Source organism: Peromyscus maniculatus, chromosome 16 (genome assembly GCF_049852395.1).
Source record: "Peromyscus maniculatus bairdii isolate BWxNUB_F1_BW_parent chromosome 16, HU_Pman_BW_mat_3.1, whole genome shotgun sequence".
Taxonomy (NCBI): domain Eukaryota; kingdom Metazoa; phylum Chordata; class Mammalia; order Rodentia; family Cricetidae; genus Peromyscus; species Peromyscus maniculatus.
The window spans coordinates 27348854-27370590 of NC_134867.1; the positions used below are offsets into that span (position 1 = coordinate 27348854).

The window sequence follows — 21737 nt, forward strand, 5'->3', positions numbered from 1 at the left end:
GGTTGGTTATTTGGTTGGTTTTGTTTCGTTTTTGTATCTCATAATGCTTTGATAGGGCTTTTTAAAAAATCTTACAGGTATTTTGCTTTTATGTAATGGTTTCATTTGGGGAGTAGAGAAGGAGAAACTGTAACTATATTATTTTAAAATAAATCTAATTTCAACAAAAAAAGAAAAATTGAAGAGAAGGAAGAAGAGGAAGAATTTGAGGAAAAGAAAGAAACATGAAGTTGGGAGGTGAGAAATTCAGAATGAATAGGATCATATTTTATTATATATGTGTATGAAAGACTCAATAGGTAAACTGTTTTTAAAGATTTATTTATATATTATGTATACAGTGTTCTGCCTTCATGTATGCCTACTCTCCAGAAGAGGGCACCAGATCTCATTATAGATGGTTGTGAGCCACCATGTGATTGCTGGGAATTGACTTTGGGACCTCTGGAAGAGCAGCCAGTGATCTTAACCTCTGAGCCGTCTTTCCTGCCCCAATGAATATTATTTTTAAAAAAATAATCAACTTCTAGCTAGTCCTTATTCAATTTACATGTATTTATTCCTAAATAAAATTTGGGTTTTTAAAAAGCAAGCATTTTTATTGTTTATAATGACATTTTATTATTATTTGAAGCATCAAGGTTTAATTTTTAATTACTAAAATCAATATTTTAAGGATTTAAAAATTGAAATAAAAGGCTAATGTATTAGTTGAAGATAATTGTGTTAGAAATACTAAAATATGAACCTTCTTGACTCACATTGTGACTTTCACGCTAACATTGAATGAATCTTCACACTGTGTTTATTGAATAATCCCTAACAATTAAACAAAAATAGATAAAAGAGATGAAACTACTTGCGAGTTTATAAAGATTTATTTATTTTTATTTTATATGTATAAATGTTTTGCTTGTATATATGTGTATTGCACTGAGTGCATGCCTGGTGTCTTGTACATCAGAATAGGGCACCGGACTCCCAGAAACTGGAATTGCAGATGGTTGTGGTCCACCAGTTGGGTGCTAGGAATAAAACCTGGGTTTTCTGGCAGAACAGTCAATATTCTTAACTGCTAAACATCTCTTCAGTTATACAACCATTTTTTTTATCCCCTGGTATCCTTCCATGAAAAATGTGTTAGCTGCATAGGCATGCTAAAGGAAAACATTTTAGGCATTCCTCATATATTCTAATAGAGTGTGCTAGGCAAACGTTCTCTGGTGTTAATAAAAAGAGTATACCATTTATCTTTTGTTGATGAATGTTTATTATAGAAATAATATTATAATACTCTTTATATTAATAAACTTATTTTTGAAATTTAATTTACCACTTGGACAATGAAAAATTAAAATCTCATAATTGAATATTCTTTTTAAAAACTGTGCATTATTTATATGTGATCATGCATGTATGCCTGTGCATGTGTGTGTGCTTCTGTGTAAGTGTGTGCATATGTTCTATATTTTAAGGATTTATGTGTTTAAGAGAACACATTTCAGAGTCGCTTGACAATGAATCTAACCCTGTTTATGCTATATTCTTTGACAATAAGGGATATGTTCTATACAGCACACGGATGGAAGTCAGAGGACAACATTATGGACTCAGGGTTTTTTTTTTCTGTCCACCTTTTACTGGGTTCAGGAATTGAATTTATGTCACCAGGAATGTGTAACAAGTACATTTACCCTATGAGTCATCTCACATACCCATATCCTTAAAATTCTAAATGATACACTTACTTGAAGATGGCTTAGGTTTTTCTAAAAGAAAAAAAAAAGATAAGTGAAAATTTTCTATCACATTATCACACACATATAGATATATATCATAACTCTATATTTTCTATTTTGCTATTATAATTGGGAAAAACTAAGCATGTATTATAACAAGTAATAATAGATGAATATTTCATAAATCCAAAACATTTTCTAACATGTTCCCATAGAACAGGTATAGAATTTGGGAGTGTTTAACTTCTTGATTTTCTCTTCATCTGCAAAATTTCAGCTTTTATTGGATAAGATATAAATTTTTAAAATAATCTGAACTTCCTACTTAAGAATTTTGCCACTCTCCTTTCTAGGAACGCACTAATATTCACTAATCATTTGAATTCTCTGGAGTGTGAATGAAAAGTGGTATGATAACTCTGGAAGAAGAAATAAATAGTAGATGAAAATCTATACTTTATAAGTACATTTCCTTTCTCCAATACAGCATGCCTTTGGAAATTATTAATTAAAATATTATTCAGTCCAATTTGCTCAGCCTTGGTACAGGGAGCAGGAGCTTGGACCTGCCTCAACTGAATGTACTAGGCTCTGCAGACTCCCCAGGGGAGACCTTGCCATGGAGGAGGTGGGAATCGGGGGGGGGGGGGGGGCTGGGGAAGAAGGATGGGGGGTGGGAGGAGGGAGGACAGGGGAATCCGTGGTTGATATGTAAAACACATAGAAAAATCTCTTAATAAAAAATGTTCAGTCTTATATATAAGCTTTCTTTACTCAAAGACAAATATTACATTATAATTTGGGTTATTTTTGAATGGTGATTGACTGTATAGAGAAAAGAAGACAAAGATTTTTTTCATTTATAATCCTTAGTTACAGCATCTGAGCCACACAATATACTTCATATCATGAAACTTAGTAATATTATAAAATGATAAAGCTAATTGTTACAGATTTTAATGAATTTATTTCAAGAAATTATTGTTGCTGATGTTCACAATCAGCCAAATTAGATGTATGCAATTTTTAATAATATTTTTAAACCATATGAAGGGATTCCAATTCATAAGTATGATAAATGGCAATAATAGCAAGCTTGCTAAATAACAAATATTATGGAAAGACCTTATAAGTCATGAAAGCAAATTCAGTTTGCTAGCTCCTCTGGATTATGTCGCATGCTTTGATAATCTTTTTTTGATTACCTATAATACCACAGCTCTAGTGTCAGATAAGACAGATTATATTACAAAACCCCAAACTAAACAGCACTGATAAATAAAACAAAAAGTGCCTACTTCATTTTTTAATGCCCAGATTTAATAAACATGGTGAACAAAGGCAGCGTGTAAGCCAAAAAGGCCAAGAATACCTGTTTTAATAGACTGAGGCTCTTTATCTCGAGGATCAGCTTTTTCTGAAGAGGAAAATGAAAATTCACAGGAGATACGATTATTCTTGGAGCAGGGAGTGTGTCGCATTTCATGTGGGCAGACAGTCCTCACTTGCACAAGAAGCACATTCCTAAAGGCATTTCTATGCAACTTACAACACAGAAAGCTTATTGTCAAAGAATATAGTATAAACAGGGTTAGATTCATTGTCAAGCGACTCTGAAATGTGTTCTCTCAGCAACTAAAAGACAGTGCCAGGATACTCAGTCTCTTGATAGCCTATGGCTTTAAAGGAGGGAGACACAACATGCCAAAGGGAACAATGTGAAGAAGCTGCTTTGTTAGTGAAGGTTGTGTTTCCTGTGGCATCTGTTGGTCTTATTCTTCTCCTCTGACCTTTCTGCCTTCAACTTTCCCTCTTTCCATGTCAGAAACAATTCAATTCTGGACATCTTCTCTTGTCTTGTTTAACATGTAATATAGATGTGTCTTACTCTAGAGTGTTCCACACTTTGTATCCCTACACATCACCCTGCCCTTCCAGATCCAGCCAGAAGCACCACAGCTTAATCTCAGCTGGGTCCAGGATGTGGCAAATGGAACCAAAATTTGTGACCAATAGACCCCTTTCTAAACCCTCTGAAAATATTCAGACCAATAATTGCTTTTTGAAAATATTTATCTACCACCAAACAAAGACTTTCTAAGTTTCACATGGTGGAATATCTTAAAGGGGAGTGAGAATATTTGGAAACTGAGCAAAAACTAGAGCATGACACACTATCTGTTCCCAGGATGCTATCTGTCTTTCCTTTCCTTCACCCTTGACCTTAGAAATTCTCTTTAATTACAGATATTTTTCTCCAACATCACACACCAGCCATTGAAGAAGATAGAAATACGTGAGAAGTGACACCACATGAGAATAAATTATAAACTAAATTTGATACCATTCAAGAGTAAAAGTCCATAAATCAAATTTACCTAAATGCTACATTACATATTCATACAAAATGACAAGTAGAAGCCAATATTCTAATATAAAATATTGCGAGAACAACACTACAAAAGCAAAATAATTCAACAATTATAACACACACACACACACACACACACACACACACACATCCAAAATATGTGTCAAGAGTACTAGGGTACCTTTGCGTTCTAAATTGACTCCATAAACCCACACCCTATCTCCTGGGCCGCCAACATGACATCCTATCTTCTGGGTCACACTTGTCTTTAGATCTTATCATTTCATTTTTACTCAGTGGTTAAACATGCCCTGACTTCATTTTAGAATGTGTTCTACAAAGGCATTTTCCCAAGAAGCAGAATCATAATTTTGACACAATATTAGACTTAATTACCACTTGTGAACACAGGTAAATGTTCACAACCTCCTGAACTCCATCAACATCTCTTAAGTATTCATCATTACAATCTGTGTATAAGGAAATGATCTCTGAAGATCCACTCAAGGAAAGTTTACTGTTTTACTAGAAAAGTGGCAAAATGCTTGTAAATTTGTGGTTTTCTAAATGCTAAATCTGTAATGCAGCTTAAAACATAAAATTTAATAGAAAGTATAGTTAATAACACAATTACTCATTTAATTTCCCCTTTCTATTCACTATGTAAAATTTACATGATTTACTACCTACTTCTTGTTTCAGTATTTGATTACCTGTATGGACTTACCTGCTTAATATTAATGATACTTATAGACCTTCCAGACATTTCTTCTATACAAATATCATGAATCACTGATTAATAGTGAACCATAAGGATGTTAAATCAAAGCCATAAAACAACATTAATTTATCACTTACACAGAAATTTAGTTATAGTCTATACTAAAAACAAACAAAAATAAGCAAATTGTTAAAATTGAAGTTAGTAGGCTATTTTACTTGCTGGTTTAGGGCTTCACTTTGGAAAATGAAGCAAAGTAGACAGTATACTGATGAGTAATAGCAACAGGAAAAAATATTTCATTCATACCCATATATATTTGTTCATTGCTTAGATTATTTTCTAAGCTTAAATTAAGCCTGTTTGTTTCTGAGCACTATTATTTTAAAATAGTAAATATAATTATTCATATTGCTTTGTGAAAAAACAACCAAAGATATGTAATTCACATAACATTTACAACAATCTCTGTATTTGGAATACAAATATGCCAAGATAGTCCTTTATATCCTTGAATATCCACAGTAGACTGAGATACTCCAGGCTCGGAGGATGTCTTTACAAGGCACTATGTCTGAAAATTAAGGGCACATTTACTGGTTTTATAAATTTATTCAATGGTAAGAAATGTCGTGGTATTTGCTCCGCTGATGACCTTGGGCTATAGGCCTGGAGGAGGTGCTTCTTGCCCATTGTAAGTGACCTTTTAAAAGGAAAGAGAGAGGGGTCACAAGCTCTTCTCCCCTTTTCCTGCTTCCTGGTGTGATTGAACTGCAAGGTGGATTTGCTCTGGGTCAGATCAGAGGACAACTTCAGCTATCTATTCGGTTCTGTATTCTTGAGTCTATTTCCTCAGTTTATCCTAAGACATTTCCCTAATACTCCTTAAGCAGACCCCATGGATTTCTCACATTAAAGAAGAAATAGGAGAATGCCATATCTAGTGAAGGGAAGTGGACTCAGGGCAGCCTATAATTTGTATTAGTTATTTTCCCTTGAGTCCTGTCTTGTTCCATGAAATATTTGAATCTTGCCTATCTCATCATCTCAGTTCAAAGGAAAGAATTCTTCATAGATGATTTGTTTTAGAACAATTATGAGGAATAAAATGTGGTTCACTGAATAATCAAAGTGGTGAGATTTCTTGGAGGCTTCAAAGAAAGGAAAGTAAGGGGTTTAAGACATCAGCTCAGAGCAAGACACAAAAGTTTTCTTTGCTTTCTCGGGAAAGTCTCCAAAACAGAAGAGTGTGAATCCTTTTTCAACACATGAAATAGTGGGGATATGTTCTACTGATGAGTCCTTAAGGCAAATCTTTAAATAAAAATCCACACAATTCTCGGAGAAATGACACAAATTACATGAGCTAATTTATAAGTGGGACAGAGCTTCAAATTATGTGATTTGATTTGATTTTAAAATTTTATTCATTATTGTTCTATGTTTCTGTTCTTGCCTCTGTGTGTATCTCATTTGCACATGCACATACAGACTCTCTCTCACACTCACATACACACAGAGATAGAAATAAAGATAGACAGATATAGATAGCTAGACAGACAGATAGATGATAGATAATAGACAGATGATAGATAGATAGATAGATAGATAGATAGATAGATAGATAGATAGATGATAGGCAAAACCGATAGACATGCTAACATTTAAGGGGAAAAATCTCTGGGGTTTCTACCCCTAGACTAAGAACTACTATCAACTAATGAATGCTAAGAGAAGGAGAATTAGTCTCTCTCAGTGATGAGCCCCTGATTGGTTATCCAATATCAAGGTGTCAGCCCTAGATAACCAACATTTAATGGAATCAGCAGGTTATATTTATCTATTTATGCTTATGTACATGTATATGTTATAATAATAATCAAAGAAAAAAGATCATGAATATGAAAGGTAGGGGAAATAGAAGAGGTAGGAGGAAGGACAGGGAAAGAGGAAATGATGTGGTTATATTTTAATTTAATTTTTTAAATTCAAAATTATACATACTTCATGCATACTTGTGCATATCTGTACACACAAGACTAATCTAGAAAAGATGATTATAAAAGGATTTCTTTACCTGTCTTTTCCGCTGTGATAGCTTTTACCTGCTTGAGAACTTTTTGTTCTGTGGTAGGAGAAAATATCAATATAAGCAGAACTTTCCAACATAGCAGTAGAAAGCAGTCATGCATTTGAACCTTCTTATTTTGTGTTTGTTTAGATAACATAATTTTAAAAGTTAGATTTTCAATAAAACAGCGAACTACAAGTTCTTTTAGATTGAATGAAAGCAGAAGAGAAATGTCCCAGAACAGATCTATCTCCCCAGTAGCTCTCTTGGTGAATTTTTGCAAACTTAAATTGTCTCCTACCCTGTGCATATCAACCTTTTCCTTCTTCTTGACTCTGACTTAATAGTGCTTATGTACAAGAGGTATTGCTATAAGATATATGGGCCTCTTTCATTACTTGATTAAAAAAGGAAGATCAATTCTGAACTTTCTTGTATAGGCGATACCGTAAAAATGTTTGTCTCAAAACAAAGTGATTATTCCAACAATTCCATACAAAATTGAACTTCAGAAGTACCATTTTGGTTCGAGTGAACTGGCAGGTTAAATATCAGATGTAGAAAGTTTCCTTGGATAAAAGAATTTAAAGGACATGTAGTTTGTACTAAAGTTAGAATTATTAGAAGAAAATAATGTGCTTTATATACATAGAAATTAAATCTATTTTGTCTGTATTTCATCTCCAAATGGCAAATTTTAAGAATATTTAAAAATAATGTTTCATTATAGACTTTAATTAGGAGATTCCATTTTTGTTGTTTTTTTTTTAATATTTATTTATTTATTATGTACACAGCGTGTATGACTGCAGGCCAGAAGAGGGCATCAGATCTCATTACAGATGGTTGTAAGCCACCATGTGGTTGCTGGGAATTGAACTCAGGACCTCTGGAAGAACAGCCAGTGCTCTTAACCTCTGAGCCATCTCTCCAGCCCATTGTTGTTTTATTTTATTGTTTTGTTTTCTGTCAATGAGTGAGCCATTCCAATATCTTGCTTTCATTCTACTACTCTTGTGTTTTATAGTATTTAGGCCTTGTATATATGCATACATGTAATGTACAGCCTGGTCTCATATAGATTGGACTGGCTTTAAACTGGCTAAGTAGCAGTGGATGCCTCTGAACTACTAATTCTTGTTTCCAGCTACCAAGTACTGGGATTACAGGTATGTACATATGCTGCCAAACCCTGTGGCATCTCATATTTTAAAAGTATAGCTGAATGAAATCACACTGACTCAAATCCATTACATAAGGATTTTCTTACATGCAATTTAAAACTGTAAGCATATCATTTCTCAAGTTTCATTTAGACAAATGCCGTTTTTTTTTTTTTTTTTTTTTTTTTTTTTTTTTTTTTTTTTTTTTTTTTTTTTTGGTTTTTCGAGACAGGGTTTCTCTGCGTAGCTTTGCGCCTTTCCTGGAGCTCACTTGGTAGCCCAGGCTGGCCTCGAACTCACAGCGATCCGCCTGGCTCTGCCTCCCGAGTGCTGGGATTAAAGGCGTGCGCCACCACCGCCCGGCGGCAAATGCCGTTTTAAGCTTCTCAAAGAATCAGGCCTAACTACATGCACAGGATTGAGGAGCGCTTCATGGGATGCATAAGATGAATGGTAATACTGTATGCGGTAGCTGAAGCTTGACTAATCTAAAAATCAATTTTTTACTGAATCAGCACTTAAATAAAAACTAGAAATATCTATTCTTAAATAAAATCTAGCTAATAAATTGTTTCTGTAAGTTCTGCATCTTTATCATCAAAGCCCATTGTTTTCCTTCTATTTCCTCCAAAACCCAAAAGGAAAGGGTGCCAGAATGGAACAGAAGGGAGCTGAGGAAGCAGGACAAATGTGGATTTCCTCAACACTGATGGAACTTGGAAAGTCTAGGGTGATAGAAGGCAATCTAAAGGACAACTTTTAGAAGACTGTCTTGTCCAAGGTGGGAAAAGGAAAATCCCCATGTAGAGCCCATTTACCTGGGTGATGATTGGGATGCTCTTTGCAATAAGCCCAGGTCTGCCGGGCAGGGGAAGCAGGATGTCTGTTTGAATACTACTGTGAAACTCTCAGTTCAACCTGTTTTGGGATGATGATTAAGACTGGAAATGCTCTTTAGAAGCTGATGGCTTTTGGCATGAGTTATCACTGGTAACTTAGGATCTGACTCTATAATCTTCCTTTTGATATAAGCACAACAATGGGAGACAACTGGATGCAGCAATGCCGCTTGGGAAATACCTGGTTTACCATGAGGAGGAGTAACTTGCTCCAGTTTGGGATCATCGTGTTCTGGAAATAATAAAGAGATACACCCGATATTTTAAAGTTTTCTAGTGTAGTACACAATGAAAAATTTTCTGTTTTTGGCTGATGATTTATAAAGTTGAAGATAACAATTGTTCCAATGGAAAGAAAATATTTTTAAACTTCTATGCTATCCCATTTCATATCAAAGACCTAAAGGCTCTGTTTTAGAAAAACATTACACACAAAATGTTTTATTTACACAATGCCTGTAATTTTCAAATCATAGGCTTTGCGAAGCATAATGTAGAAGCATAGATTAAACTTTACAATCTTGGAAATAAAAAACATTTTTTAAAAAGATTGTCTATGAGCATTACAGGGGAAGCAGATATACATACTGCGTATTTGACCTTTGTCAGACGGTGCTGAAAGGATAAAAATTAATAAATTACCCGACAAATACAATATGTTAAAAAAACTAATATAAATTTTAAGTGGTATTAGGTACAACTCACTTTAAAAGGCTTTTTATTTGTAATGCTGAACAGTGACATGGTTCAACAGGTATGTATTGTTCATCAGATTTGGATTTGGGCTTGCCACCAAATCTGATGGATAACCCAAGCTTGCTCCCCCAAATCTACAAGTTGGAAGGAGTGAGCCAATTCCCAGAAGTTTTCCTCTGACCTCAATTTGCTCATTTCGGCATGAGTATATGCGCTCCTCTCTCTCTCTCTCTCTCTCTCTCTCTCTCTCTCTCTCTCTCTCTCTCTCTCTCTCTTTCTTTCTTTCTTTCTCTCTCTCTAAATAATTATAATTTTAAAATTAATGCAAGTGTCTGGTAAAATGTACTCAACCACCAGTAAACAAACAAACAAAAAGCATCAGAAAATAAGTCATAAAAAGGTAGATAGGTATTTATAAACCCTGATGCATGCAAATACATTATTTACAAGAGCATCTGGACACAAGTTATGACTAGCTGCTGGGTAAATGCTATTGAGGAGTGGAGGGGTATGGCAATGCTGTACATGACTCTAGATTGACATTCTTAGATTAGTTAATAAGTAAAAATTTTGCTATATCATTTCTCCTAATTAAGGAATGGATTCCAGAGAGCTTGAGGGCTTCTATAAACTTGCCTCAGGTCAGTAACTAGTTGGTATCACAAGATATATAACAGTATAAACTAAAAGAGGTCATCCTGTTTTCAGGTCAACCTTAGCTGTTAATAAAATGATGCAGTTAGTTTTGGATGATTTCTTAATAGAACTTCTCAGGGGTTTGGAAAAAATTAGACACGGTGCAGAATTTTAGTGCTAACTTTTATTAGCTTGAAAATATTGAAAAAACTAATTGCTTCAATTTGATCTTTTGAACTATCTCCAAAACTACTGTATAAGGATAGCAGTTGCTGTGCTGTATGCTTCCATAATGATGAAAGTAACAGAGCGGCATCCAGTTGTGCTGCCCAGGAGTCCTCCTAAGTTCTAGCCATTGCTCTCCTCATACTCAAACAGCCCATGATTTTATAAATTTGTGACACTAGTGATTATTGATAGAAATAAAGCCACAAAACTGACATGATCCTACTTGATTTCAAAACACTCAGAATAAATTCTAAATCCTGGAGTCATCTCTAAGTCAAGGATAAAACAGCGGTTCTCAACAGGTGGGTTGTGACCACCTTGGGGTGTCACATCTCGGATATTTGCATATCAAACATTTACATTATGGTTCATAACAGTAGTAAATTGCAGTTATGAAGTAGCAATGGGATAATTTGATGGTTGGCCATCGCCACAACATGAGGAACTGTATTAGAGGGTCATAGCATTGGGAAGGTTGAGAGGCACTGGTGGAAAGCCATAGTCTAGATACACCTTGTCAAATGGAAATGTGAATTTCACTAGAGTATTGTGAAATACTATTGGACAACAGAAAGGGGGAGATCACAAGTAACTGAGAAACTGTGGAAATTTTGTTGGTAGCCAGTGATATTTTCAATCTCAGCCCGAGGGAAGTATGAATTCTGATACTATTTAAAATGTTGTTACCTGGTTTTGCTTCCTTTTTAATTTGTGGCTCTGAAACGAGAAAAAAAAAACAGGAAAACACAGTCTTAAGAAAAATAAACTAAAGCATGAATTTATCATTGCAAATAATTTGTATTTTTATCTCAATAGACAATGAAGAATTTTGCTAATGATTAGTTCATATTCATGGTACTTTGTTAAGGAATGATTATTGAACACAGTAGAAGTAGAAACTCACTATACATTTGACTGTTATTAAGCTGTTGTCTTAAAATGGGAACAGGTAGTTGGGAGTTTATTTAAACCTAAACTGTCTTCTTTGTTTCAAGCTGATTGTAATAAGAAAGAGTTCTAAAATAATATTAGATAAATCATTTCAACAACAAAATTGGAAGAGATTGTCTAAAATAGATCTAAGTGATATGTTTAATTTAGGAATTTAAACATATACTATTATGGCTTGAATGTGTCCCCTAAAGATAGCTTGAGTCCTCAGCATCAACACCTGCAAAGTGACATTATTTGAAAATTGGGTTAATGCTGATGTAATTAATTCAGATGAGGTGAGACCCTGTTAAGGCAGGGTGGCTCCTCATCAGACAGAGAGGGAGAAGATGGCAGAGGTTAAAGTGCTGAGTTGAAATCTCAAGGAATATATGGATTTCTGGTACCCTTTAAAAGATAGAAGAGCCAAGGAAGATACGGAAGATATTTCAGCTAAGCTTGGAAAAGGAATGTTGTTCAACCTGCAGAGCGGTGGTGGAACACACATGCTCCTTTAAGAAACAGTTTATTCCTTATTCCATTCATAGAAACTCACAGATTGTATTAGGCAATGGAATACTGCTGTTAACAAATACAAAAATGGAAGCAGACTGTGGATTACATAGTGGCGGAATACTGGAAAATGTTTGAAATACTTGAAAAGAGGCTGGATTCCTTTGAAGAAACGACTCTTTGAGTAAACACTGACACTGAAGACTGTTCTGAAGAGAGTTAAATATTTTAGCATCTACTAGTATTCCTGTGAATAAAGGATGTCACATCTGCCCATGACTCCTTGTACTACTTCATCTTCCTATTCTTCCTTGACCCTCCTCATTTTCTGGCTTCCCAACTCGAACCTCACAGAGATTTATATAAAAATCTGTATTTCTGTCACCACTGGTTTTTTGCTTGTTTGTTTGTTTGGTTGCTGGAATAGCAGAAAACCATACAGAGGGCAAATTTATGTGGAAAAGAAACCCACTTTTCACAGTACTAGAGGTAGTGAAGTTCAAGACAAGAGCCAATTGCCAGCACATGCTGTCCCTAGTTCTAAGAAGGTGTCTTCTTACTGCTGCATCCCATGGAAAGAAAGAGTGTTGTTCCACCACAGGTCAGAAGGTAGAAGGTAGAAAAAGCAAGCATGCATCTGAAACTACTTTCATAACAGCCTTGATCTCATTCTGGAAACAAAAACCATCATCGTCTAACTACCAGTTTGTGGTCCATCTCCTAATCCTGCTGCATTGATCACACCTGGGCTTTGAAAGAACAAATTCAAACCAAAGTATATGTACAGCTCTGCATTTAAACAACATGCTGCTTGGAACAGGGATGCTGAAGAAGACTTTGTTGCTTTTCCTCATTAGAAAATGGGACATATTGTTGGACAATGTAGAAAAGAGAATGAGATGAAGCATGGTCATTGGAGGAGAGAGTGTATTTGTTTAAAGACAGAGCTCTTAGCCAAATTGTGTTCTTCTGTAGAATTGAAAGGCCAAAATTGTAAGCAAATAACTTGAGTTTTTATTAGAAGAATATTTTCAAGAAAATGCTGAAGACGTGTAGACTGATATCAACCTGTCCCTTGTAATAGAATGTGAAATACAATTAAAACTGTTAATGAAAAACAAACCATCCCACAGTGATTTGGGAAAATTTCACCCAGTCCATAATAATCCTAGAGACAGGGACAACTGAAACTAGACAAAATGTTGACATTATGTATAGACAGCTTGATCCAGTCACACTTACAGAAAATATAAGAAAAATGATCCTGGAAATAGCTATGGAAGATTCTGATTCTGTCTTTATTGAATCATCATGGATTGAATGTGGGCTGAATCAAGCTATTGAGAATTCTAAATAAGAAAAGACAACACTACTAACCAAACAGAGACAAGAGCAAATAAAGAAATGACTGCAAAGGTTGGAGCCATTCTTCTGCAGTGGGATGAGGCAGAGCTACCACTTCTGAGGACAGATGACAGAGGACAGAAACAGAGAAAATATTCTCAAGACTTGAAATTGGCCAGGATTGAGAACTTATTTACCCATCACATCCTTATTTTTTTCTTCAAATTTTTCCTCTTGGAATGAGAATGTGTACCTAATGGCTGTCTCATTATTGTATTTATAAACATACCATTCGTTATGGACTCATAGGTAGAGAATATTTTATCATATTTTTCCACCCAAAACTGATGTAGAACACCTAAATAATGACTTCAACATCTGGATTTTTTTAAGTGAAATTAACAGGTAGGATTAATAGCAGATGTTACAGTAATTAGTATTTGACAATGTAGGTACGGCATCAGTGTGTTTTGCACATAGGAAAGACATGACTTTTGGCAAGATAAAGGAAAGACTTGAACGGAATAAAGTATGTACTCTATAAAAAGTGTATCCAAGTACTTTTCTGCACAACCTCAGAATGTTATCCTATTTGGAAATATGTTTCTTGCAGATGTAATTAGTTAGGATATTACAATAGGCATGTAGGTAGGTTCTTCATCCACTGTGACTGGAGTTCTTAAGAAGAAAGCTACTGACACCAAAACGCTCATGGAAAAGATGGCCGTGTAACCATGGAGACAGAAGTTAGAGTAGTCTGTGTGCAAGAAAGGCACATCAAGAATGCTGGTAAGCATTAGCAGTCAAAAAAGACAAAGATGAATTCTTCTCTGTGGGTTTCAAAAAAACATGGCTCAACCAACTCATTGATTTGTAGCCTCCAGTAATTTTATTGTATTTTACTGACAACAATGCTATATCACGAATATATTCAGCAGCCATGAATTAAAACTTTAACTGTTTCAAAATTGGATACCATATGTTCTTTTGAAAACATGTCTGCTGCATACTACCTGTTACAGAATTGTTCATTTAACTCAGAATGCTGGAAAGAGAAGCATGAAGACAGATATTTATCTGATAGGAAGTCTGTGCTCCCGAAATTTAGAGAAAAGGTATGTGTTGGTAAGAGTCAAGGCAATGGGTTGGTTGCTCTGTTTGAAACATAGAAACTTCTTGTAGTTTTTATATGTATACTAAGATGTTTTTTTAAGAAATGAATATCTTAGATGGATAAAAAACTTTATTGATTTACTTTTTCTCCATGAATAAATATTATGTCTTTGTAATACTCAAAGTACATTTTTGATGTATAAATGGATACCCCGGGGCTGCAACAAAGTCAGAAAGACAGCTTCTCTTTAAAATCAGCAGCAAACAATCTTGTCTATAAAGGCTTACTGATCTATTTATTTATTCATTCATTCATTCATTTATTTATGTAGGATGGCAATTGTTTGAGAGACTGAGAAGTGGCAGAAGGAAAAAGGGTCAGGAGGGAAGGATTAAAAAAAGACCACAATTGACCAGAATCTTATTTATATATGATAATTTAGCTTCCCATAATATTTCAGAGTTACACTATTCATTTTAACTATGGAATGCATGCATGAATTTATACATTAAAATTCATACCTGATTTCTCTTCTTTTTTCACTTGTGGCTCTAAAAATGCAAGTTGTAATGATTACACAATGGTATCAGTCTCTTTTCTGCACATGCATTTCTTTTATACAACATCAATTCTATTTTAATCTGTCAGATTTTAATCAAATATGTTCCTTGCAGTGATGGCAAAGATAGGGAGACCAACAAAGGCCTTCCCTTTCCAATCAAAATAAGAATTATTCTGAGAAAATAAATGGAAACACAATCAAAAACTTTCAGTGACAGTGTCAAGGAAGGTTGTGTTTCCAATGCATCGAGAATAAAGGAATAGCCGGGCGGTGGTGGCGTATGCCTTTAATCCCAGCACTGGGGAGACAGAGCCATGTGGATCTCTGTGAGTTCAAGGCCAGCCTGGTCTCCAAAGTGAGTTCCAGGAAAGGTGCAAAGCTACACAGAGAAACCCTGTCTCGAAAAATACCAAAAAAAAAAAAAAAAAAAAAAAAGAATAAAGGAATTTTCAGCATAGCATCGTTGGATTCTATTCACAGTGTCTAGACAAAACAGTAAAGCAACCAGCTTTCAACAAAATATTTAAAATGGGCTCAGATGGATATGTAAAAACACACATTTAATATTTGTTTTATTTATTAACTTATTCACTCATTGAGCATGCATATAACATACGTGGTGGTTTGGACTTTGCATCTTTGCCTATGAAATATTGAGAAAAATTAAAGATTTCAGTCTTGCAATGCTTATTCAGTATCATAGAATACAGACATATTAAAAAATAAAAACCAAACAATATATACTTCAGCTATTCTTCTTTACTGAGATCCTATAACATTTACTGCTCATGATAAAGATGCTAATTGATGACTCATTTAAATTACAGAGCTTTTAGTGTGACTACATTATTAATAAAATTAGCATGTTTATCAATTCTTGTGCACTGCTAACTTAGTATTTAAAGTTAAGAAGAGAGCACACACAATTTAATTTTGACACTCATTAATTTTTAACCCAACAATGAGCTAGGTGAAGAATTCAATGATTTTTAAATTTTAAATTTTATTAGAATTATTAACATGTTATCTGCTAAGTTGGGAATTCTTACTGAGTACAGACATTTATTACAGGCTAAGATGATTGTGCAGGGATTAGCAAACTTCTTAGAAGGTCAGGTAGTCCGAATTGTCAGGTTTTAGGTGATTATGTTCCACACATCTATAGTTTTAATACACTAAAATGTATTTTAGATAACTATAATGAATTATTAATGAAGGAATTTCATGTTCCATATTGATCTCAGACTTTCTAATCACCTTCAATATGATAAATACAGAAGCTATTCTGCAGTGCCTAAGGCTTATCTTTAATTGAATTGTTTAAAATTTGAATTATAGAGTAAAAAAGGAAAAGTTTCACTTACAAGTAGAAAATGAAATTCTCTGTAATTTATTTACCATACTCATAATTTGAATGATTATTTTCACTTGACTTAAAGAAAAAATGAATTAATATCTTTAAAATTTTGGGTTTGTAACACCTAAATTTTAAGACAATTTAGGCAATTATAACACAACTACAATCTCATAAAATTCTTGAATGTAGAATCATTTTATGAACAAAAAATGTGGAGATTTTCTTGGGAGGAATTGCTTAAAGGAATCTTACAAAGAGTATCATTAAAAAGTGAATTAAAGTTAAATAAGAGATAATGGCTTACTGTCACAGGAGTGGAATCTTATAATTTTACAACACATGGTAAGAGATTTAAGAATCCACTGGAATCAATTTTCTTTTTTGGTTTTATAAAGTAAAAAAATTACCTGTTTGTGAATCATCCAGGTTGTGCCCAGTGTTTGTGTATTTATTGAGAAGTCATGTCATGCCACGTTCAATGTTGGGAAATTCCAAGAGCAGTTCCCAGAGCAACATCATTATCTAGGAAACTGTTCTCAGCCCACATCTGCTCTTTAAGACACTTTTGAGACAGGCCCCAAAGTTTGTCATTTAGAAGCTTTCTCCAATGACACTGAGGATCATTTAGATTGCAAACAGTTATCCCAAGGGGGAATAAATAGCATTTGTGCTGGGTCTTGTTATACTGTGTCTTGATACAGATATATGGCTATGCATTTGTAATTTGTTCCTAACCACTGGTCAGAGCATATAGAAAGAGAACAAAGATGTCCTAACAATGGGATCTCACCAGTAAAATATAGATATCACATAGGCTGTTTATATCTCTGATTTGATGATGTCACATATTCAGTTAAGATAACATTGATCAAGTTCTAAAGATGAGAGGGGATGGAGTGGGCAGGACTGGAATATGGAGTCAGAAGTATGTGAGATGGAAATGATGCAAATGTAGTACTCATGTAAAAATATGTAAATTTAAAAATAAAATTAGTAAGCACTAAAGTCACAAGCAACTAATTTTTAAGTAAGTTAAAAAGCAAATAGTTATGAATCAAAAATATTTTATATTAGACCCACAAATTATAAGTCATAATGTATGAAATTAGGGTCACTAAAGTACAAGGGGCCCTAATTTACATATGAAGAAAATTCTCACAATATGATCAAAATAACAACGTTTTTGACTTAATACAGTTGCTACAAGCAACTGATAAGAGGCTCTACCCCCAACTGAGGCTCTATTGGCAGCTGGCTGCTGCCAGGGAGGGGAGAATATTAGGTTTGGGTGTGTAGCCACTGGAGGGTTGACCTTGAACAGCTAATGGTCCCATACCCATACATATAAAGCCAACATCAATTGTATTTAATGAGTTATTTTTACAAAAATTAGAAGGCATAGAGTTGGGAAAAGCATGTGCGGCAGGGGAACTGTGGGAGTGGGAGGAGAAAAATGTGAGCTGGATATTATCATATTATATATATATATGTAATATGTACTATATATTATATTTTGTTATTTTATATATACTGCACATGTAATATGTATGATATATAAAACTCAAAGAATAGTTTTTTCTTTCTTCCTTCATTTTTCCTTTCTTCATTCCCTCACCCCCTCACTCCCTCCCTTTTTTCCCTCCCTCTCTCCCTCCCTCTGCCCCTTCCTTCTTTCCTTCCTTCCTTCCTTCCTTCCTTTCTTCCTTCCTTCCTTCCTTCCTTCCTTCCTTCCTTCCTTCCTTCCTTCCTTCCTTCCTTCCTTTCTTCTTTTATTAATTTATTTTTACATCCTGGCTGCCATCTCCCCTCCCTTCCCTCCTTCCAGTCCCTTCCCTCCACCTCACCTCTGCCCTCCCCCATTCTATTTCTCCATTTCTATTCAGAAAAGGCCAGGCCTCCTGTGGAGATCAACAAAACATGGCATCACAAGTTGCAGTAAAGCTAAGAGTCCTCCTCCTATTAAGGCAGGATAAGGTGACCCAGTAGAGGAAGAGGGTCCCAAAAGCATCAAAAAGTCAATGACAGCCCCCTCTCCCACTTTTAGGAGTCCCACAAGAGGACCAAGCTACATAACCTAGGTCAGATCCATACTGGCTCCGTGATTGACTGTCCTGCCTCTGTGAGCCCCTATGTGGCACAGCCATATCTGAATGGAATGGCAGAAATCATAAAGCCAGCACAGCTGTTTGACAAAGATCCATCAAAGCTGAGCTACATGATGGCTGCCATGTCACCTTTGGTTTTCATCTCCACCTGTTGCATACTTGGGCACTTTTAATATTTGTACAACTTGGGGATATTGAGTTGATGGAAAATTCCTTATAAATCATTTATGCCTTCTCCAATGAATGCTGCTTCTAAGCTTACCCAGGAAAGTCCTGAACATACTTACACACACACACACACACACACACACACACACACACACACACACACACACTGTGATTGAGATATCCTGATCTACTTGAAGGTCTTCCTTACGCCTTGAAGGTTGTGACATATAAAGAAGAAGCCAGAGGTCTCTTTATGAGGCTATGAGACATTCTTGAAACATCTGTCCCTGTACTTACACTGGAACAAGATGTTCAAACAAAGTAAAATTTAAAAAGATCAACAAGATTTGGTGGGCTAGAGGAATTGTCCGCAGTTCAGATTACAAGCCTCTTCCCACTGTACACTCAGACAATTATGTAGCATACAACTCTGCCCTACATAGAGATATATTGATGAGCAAAGTATGGAGTGGAAAGATAATGAAAGTATGTGGTGTCAGGACCTCCCTCTCTTAGAAGTTAGCTCATGTAGAGTCACTACAATGTCATATGACCAAGGAACAACAGAATGCCAGAATTAGACATATAGACAAATTCTATAAGAATGTAAATGTGAACATTGATTGTAATTACTGCAGCTTTAGCCTGAGAATTTTTCCTGGGCACTCTGACCACTAAGAGTTAATAATACATTGCTTCAGACATGGCAAAATGCCCAGGGTGGTTGAAGATTTTGTTTTGGTCTAGTGTCCTTGAAGTAACCAAAACAACCAGCCTGAGCACAGGCTGTCATATGCCTCTAGATTCTCAAAATTTGGGTTATGGGTTTATGAGTAAGAATTACAATTCTGTTTATTAATGATGTCAAAACTTGAGGGAAAATGATTGGAAATGATAACTCTGTTCTGTCATAGTTTATTAATGATGACTAAAAGATGAGCAAAAGAAAGTGAAATATATGTCCAAAGACAAAAATTATATGATCTATGTTTTGGAACATCATGAATGTATCCCTGCTAACTAAATTCTGTATAAATAAAGAAACACTCTGGCTGCTAGTCAGTCAGGCTGCAAGATTTACCCAACCACCATGGCCTGGCTCACTTCCTTCTCTCGCTGACTCCTTATACCCTCTGCAGGACCCATCCACCGCTGGGGAATGGCTCCCGGCACCTATGAGCCCAGCAGAGTTGATTCTGTGAGTTTTCTTGTGGTGTTCCTGACTCCCCTGGATCATCCAATCCTTCCTCCCTATCATCCCCAGGATTCCCAGAGCTCCACCTAATGTTTGGCTGTGGGTCTCTGCATCTGCTTCCATCAGTTGCTGGATGAAACCTATCTGATGGCAACTGGGCAACAGCAACAAAGAATAAATTTTTTAAAAACATTTATAAAATGAAAAGAGCTAAGTTTTGTGTCTGGTTCTTGTTCAGAGACAAACTACAAATTGGAAGAAAAGACATGCAAACCATAAAACTTTAAAGGGATTGATATTATGTCCAATATATCTATGGAATTCAAATGACCCAATAACAAGGAAAATAAATCTGATTTAAAAGTAAGCAAAGGGTTTGGACCAATATTTTCAAAAAAAAGGGATACTATAGTGATATTTTATTTGTGCTGAAATGTAATTTCATTTGTATGTTAACAAATAAAGTTGCCTAGAGATCAGAGCTAAAGCAAGCCATTTAGCAGAAGTCCAGTGGTGGTAGCCCATGCCCTTAATCTGATCACATGGCAGGCAGAGTCACTGTGTGTTCAAGGACACAGCCAAGTGGTGACCTGAACCTTTAATCTCAGTATGAACCATACAGACCTGGAGGTCTGTATAGACAGGCAATGACGAGAAAATCATGTGGTTGGATTTAGAGCCAATGAGAAGGTAGAACAGAAAGGCAATAAAAAGGCGGGTCACACAGGAGAAGCTCTCTCTGAGGGGAAGGACAGCAGTGTCTGATAAGATAACGGCTTCCCTAGTGCTCTGATCTTTTGGGCTTTTAATTCTGTATTTGGCTCTGTGTTTCTTATTTAATAAGACAATTTAGAATTTCATCTACAGGATACCAATGGTCAAAAGATATGTAAAAAAAATGCTGTCTCTAACCATTCAGTAAATGCTAATCAATACAACAATGGGATATATCCGATACCTTTTAAAATGATGTCATTAAAAAATGAATACTGACTAGCTGAGGAGGATATGAAGAAAGGGGACCTCCATCAGTCCCTATCAGTAATAACATATGTTAGCATAAACATTTTGGAAAATAGTATGAAAATTATTGAAAAGCCTAAGAGCAGAATTAGCCTATGGTGCTGTGATCCCATTTTGGGTAGCTATCCCTATGAATTGAAGACACTCAATCCACTCCTGTTCATTTCAACATTATATGTAATCAAATAAGTGTCCATGGAAATGTCAATGGATACAGAAAATTGGCACATGAATACAGTAGAATGCTACAAAGCTTTTAAAAAGGAGTTTTTTAAACAAAAAAAATTACGATTTTTATGTGCATATAGATGGAACCTGAAGACATTGTGCTAAGCAAACGGTGCAGCACAGGAAAACAAATACAGCCATGTTCTACATAAAAAGGGCTAGGTTGGTGAGGGAATAACTATAGTAATTAAGTTGGTCGAGTTTTTACACAAACACCCAAAGATTACATTAAATCATATGAACATACATAGTTATTATTTGTCAGTTAAGAATTAATAAACATTTACAGTTACAGAGAAGGTAGATGGAGGGTATAAACTTCAAAACTGCATTAATTTGAAGCTATTGAAGGTGCTGTCTACTGTGGAGACACAGCCAGACAAAAACCAACATGAAGTGCTGCAGACTAATTCCTCTCAGGCTTATTGCTGTTTAGGAAGTCTACTTACTCAGCTCCTGATAGATTTCCTGCCGTGGAAGCTTGTTTAAGCGTAAGGGCACATTAGCACACCTTGTTTGTAAAAGGAGTGATTCTGTTCAGATTCTATGCCCAGAGCATTTAAAAACACAGCAGAAGTTGGCTCTGCTGGGATATTCATCTTGCCTGAAAAGAGCCATCTAACGAGCAGTCTATCATTTAAATTGGCTTGAAGATTAATACCTAAAATTGAACA

General features: G+C 35.3%; 1 protein-coding gene across 20 annotated transcripts in view; it reads right to left on the reverse strand.

Annotated features, from left to right (window-relative positions):
* The window catches only part of Trdn (triadin), a 373213-nt gene that overhangs the window by 37627 nt on the left and 313849 nt on the right, over positions 1-21737 (reverse strand). For 15 of the 20 annotated variants that reach the window (XM_076552516.1, XM_076552525.1, XM_076552513.1 and 12 more), the window contains 8 exons: positions 15604-15630; positions 14947-14976; positions 11212-11241; positions 9553-9579; positions 9146-9196; positions 6909-6956; positions 3112-3156; positions 1749-1769 (listed from right to left, as the gene is read on the reverse strand). In XM_076552516.1, coding sequence (XP_076408631.1) covers positions 1749-1769; positions 3112-3156; positions 6909-6956; positions 9146-9196; positions 9553-9579; positions 11212-11241; positions 14947-14976; positions 15604-15630 — 279 coding nt within the window. The remainder of the gene's footprint in view (positions 1-1748; positions 1770-3111; positions 3157-6908; positions 6957-9145; positions 9197-9552; positions 9580-11211; positions 11242-14946; positions 14977-15603; positions 15631-21737) is intronic. The other 5 variants (XM_076552524.1, XM_076552528.1, XM_076552521.1 and 2 more) reach the window with 4 other exon arrangements.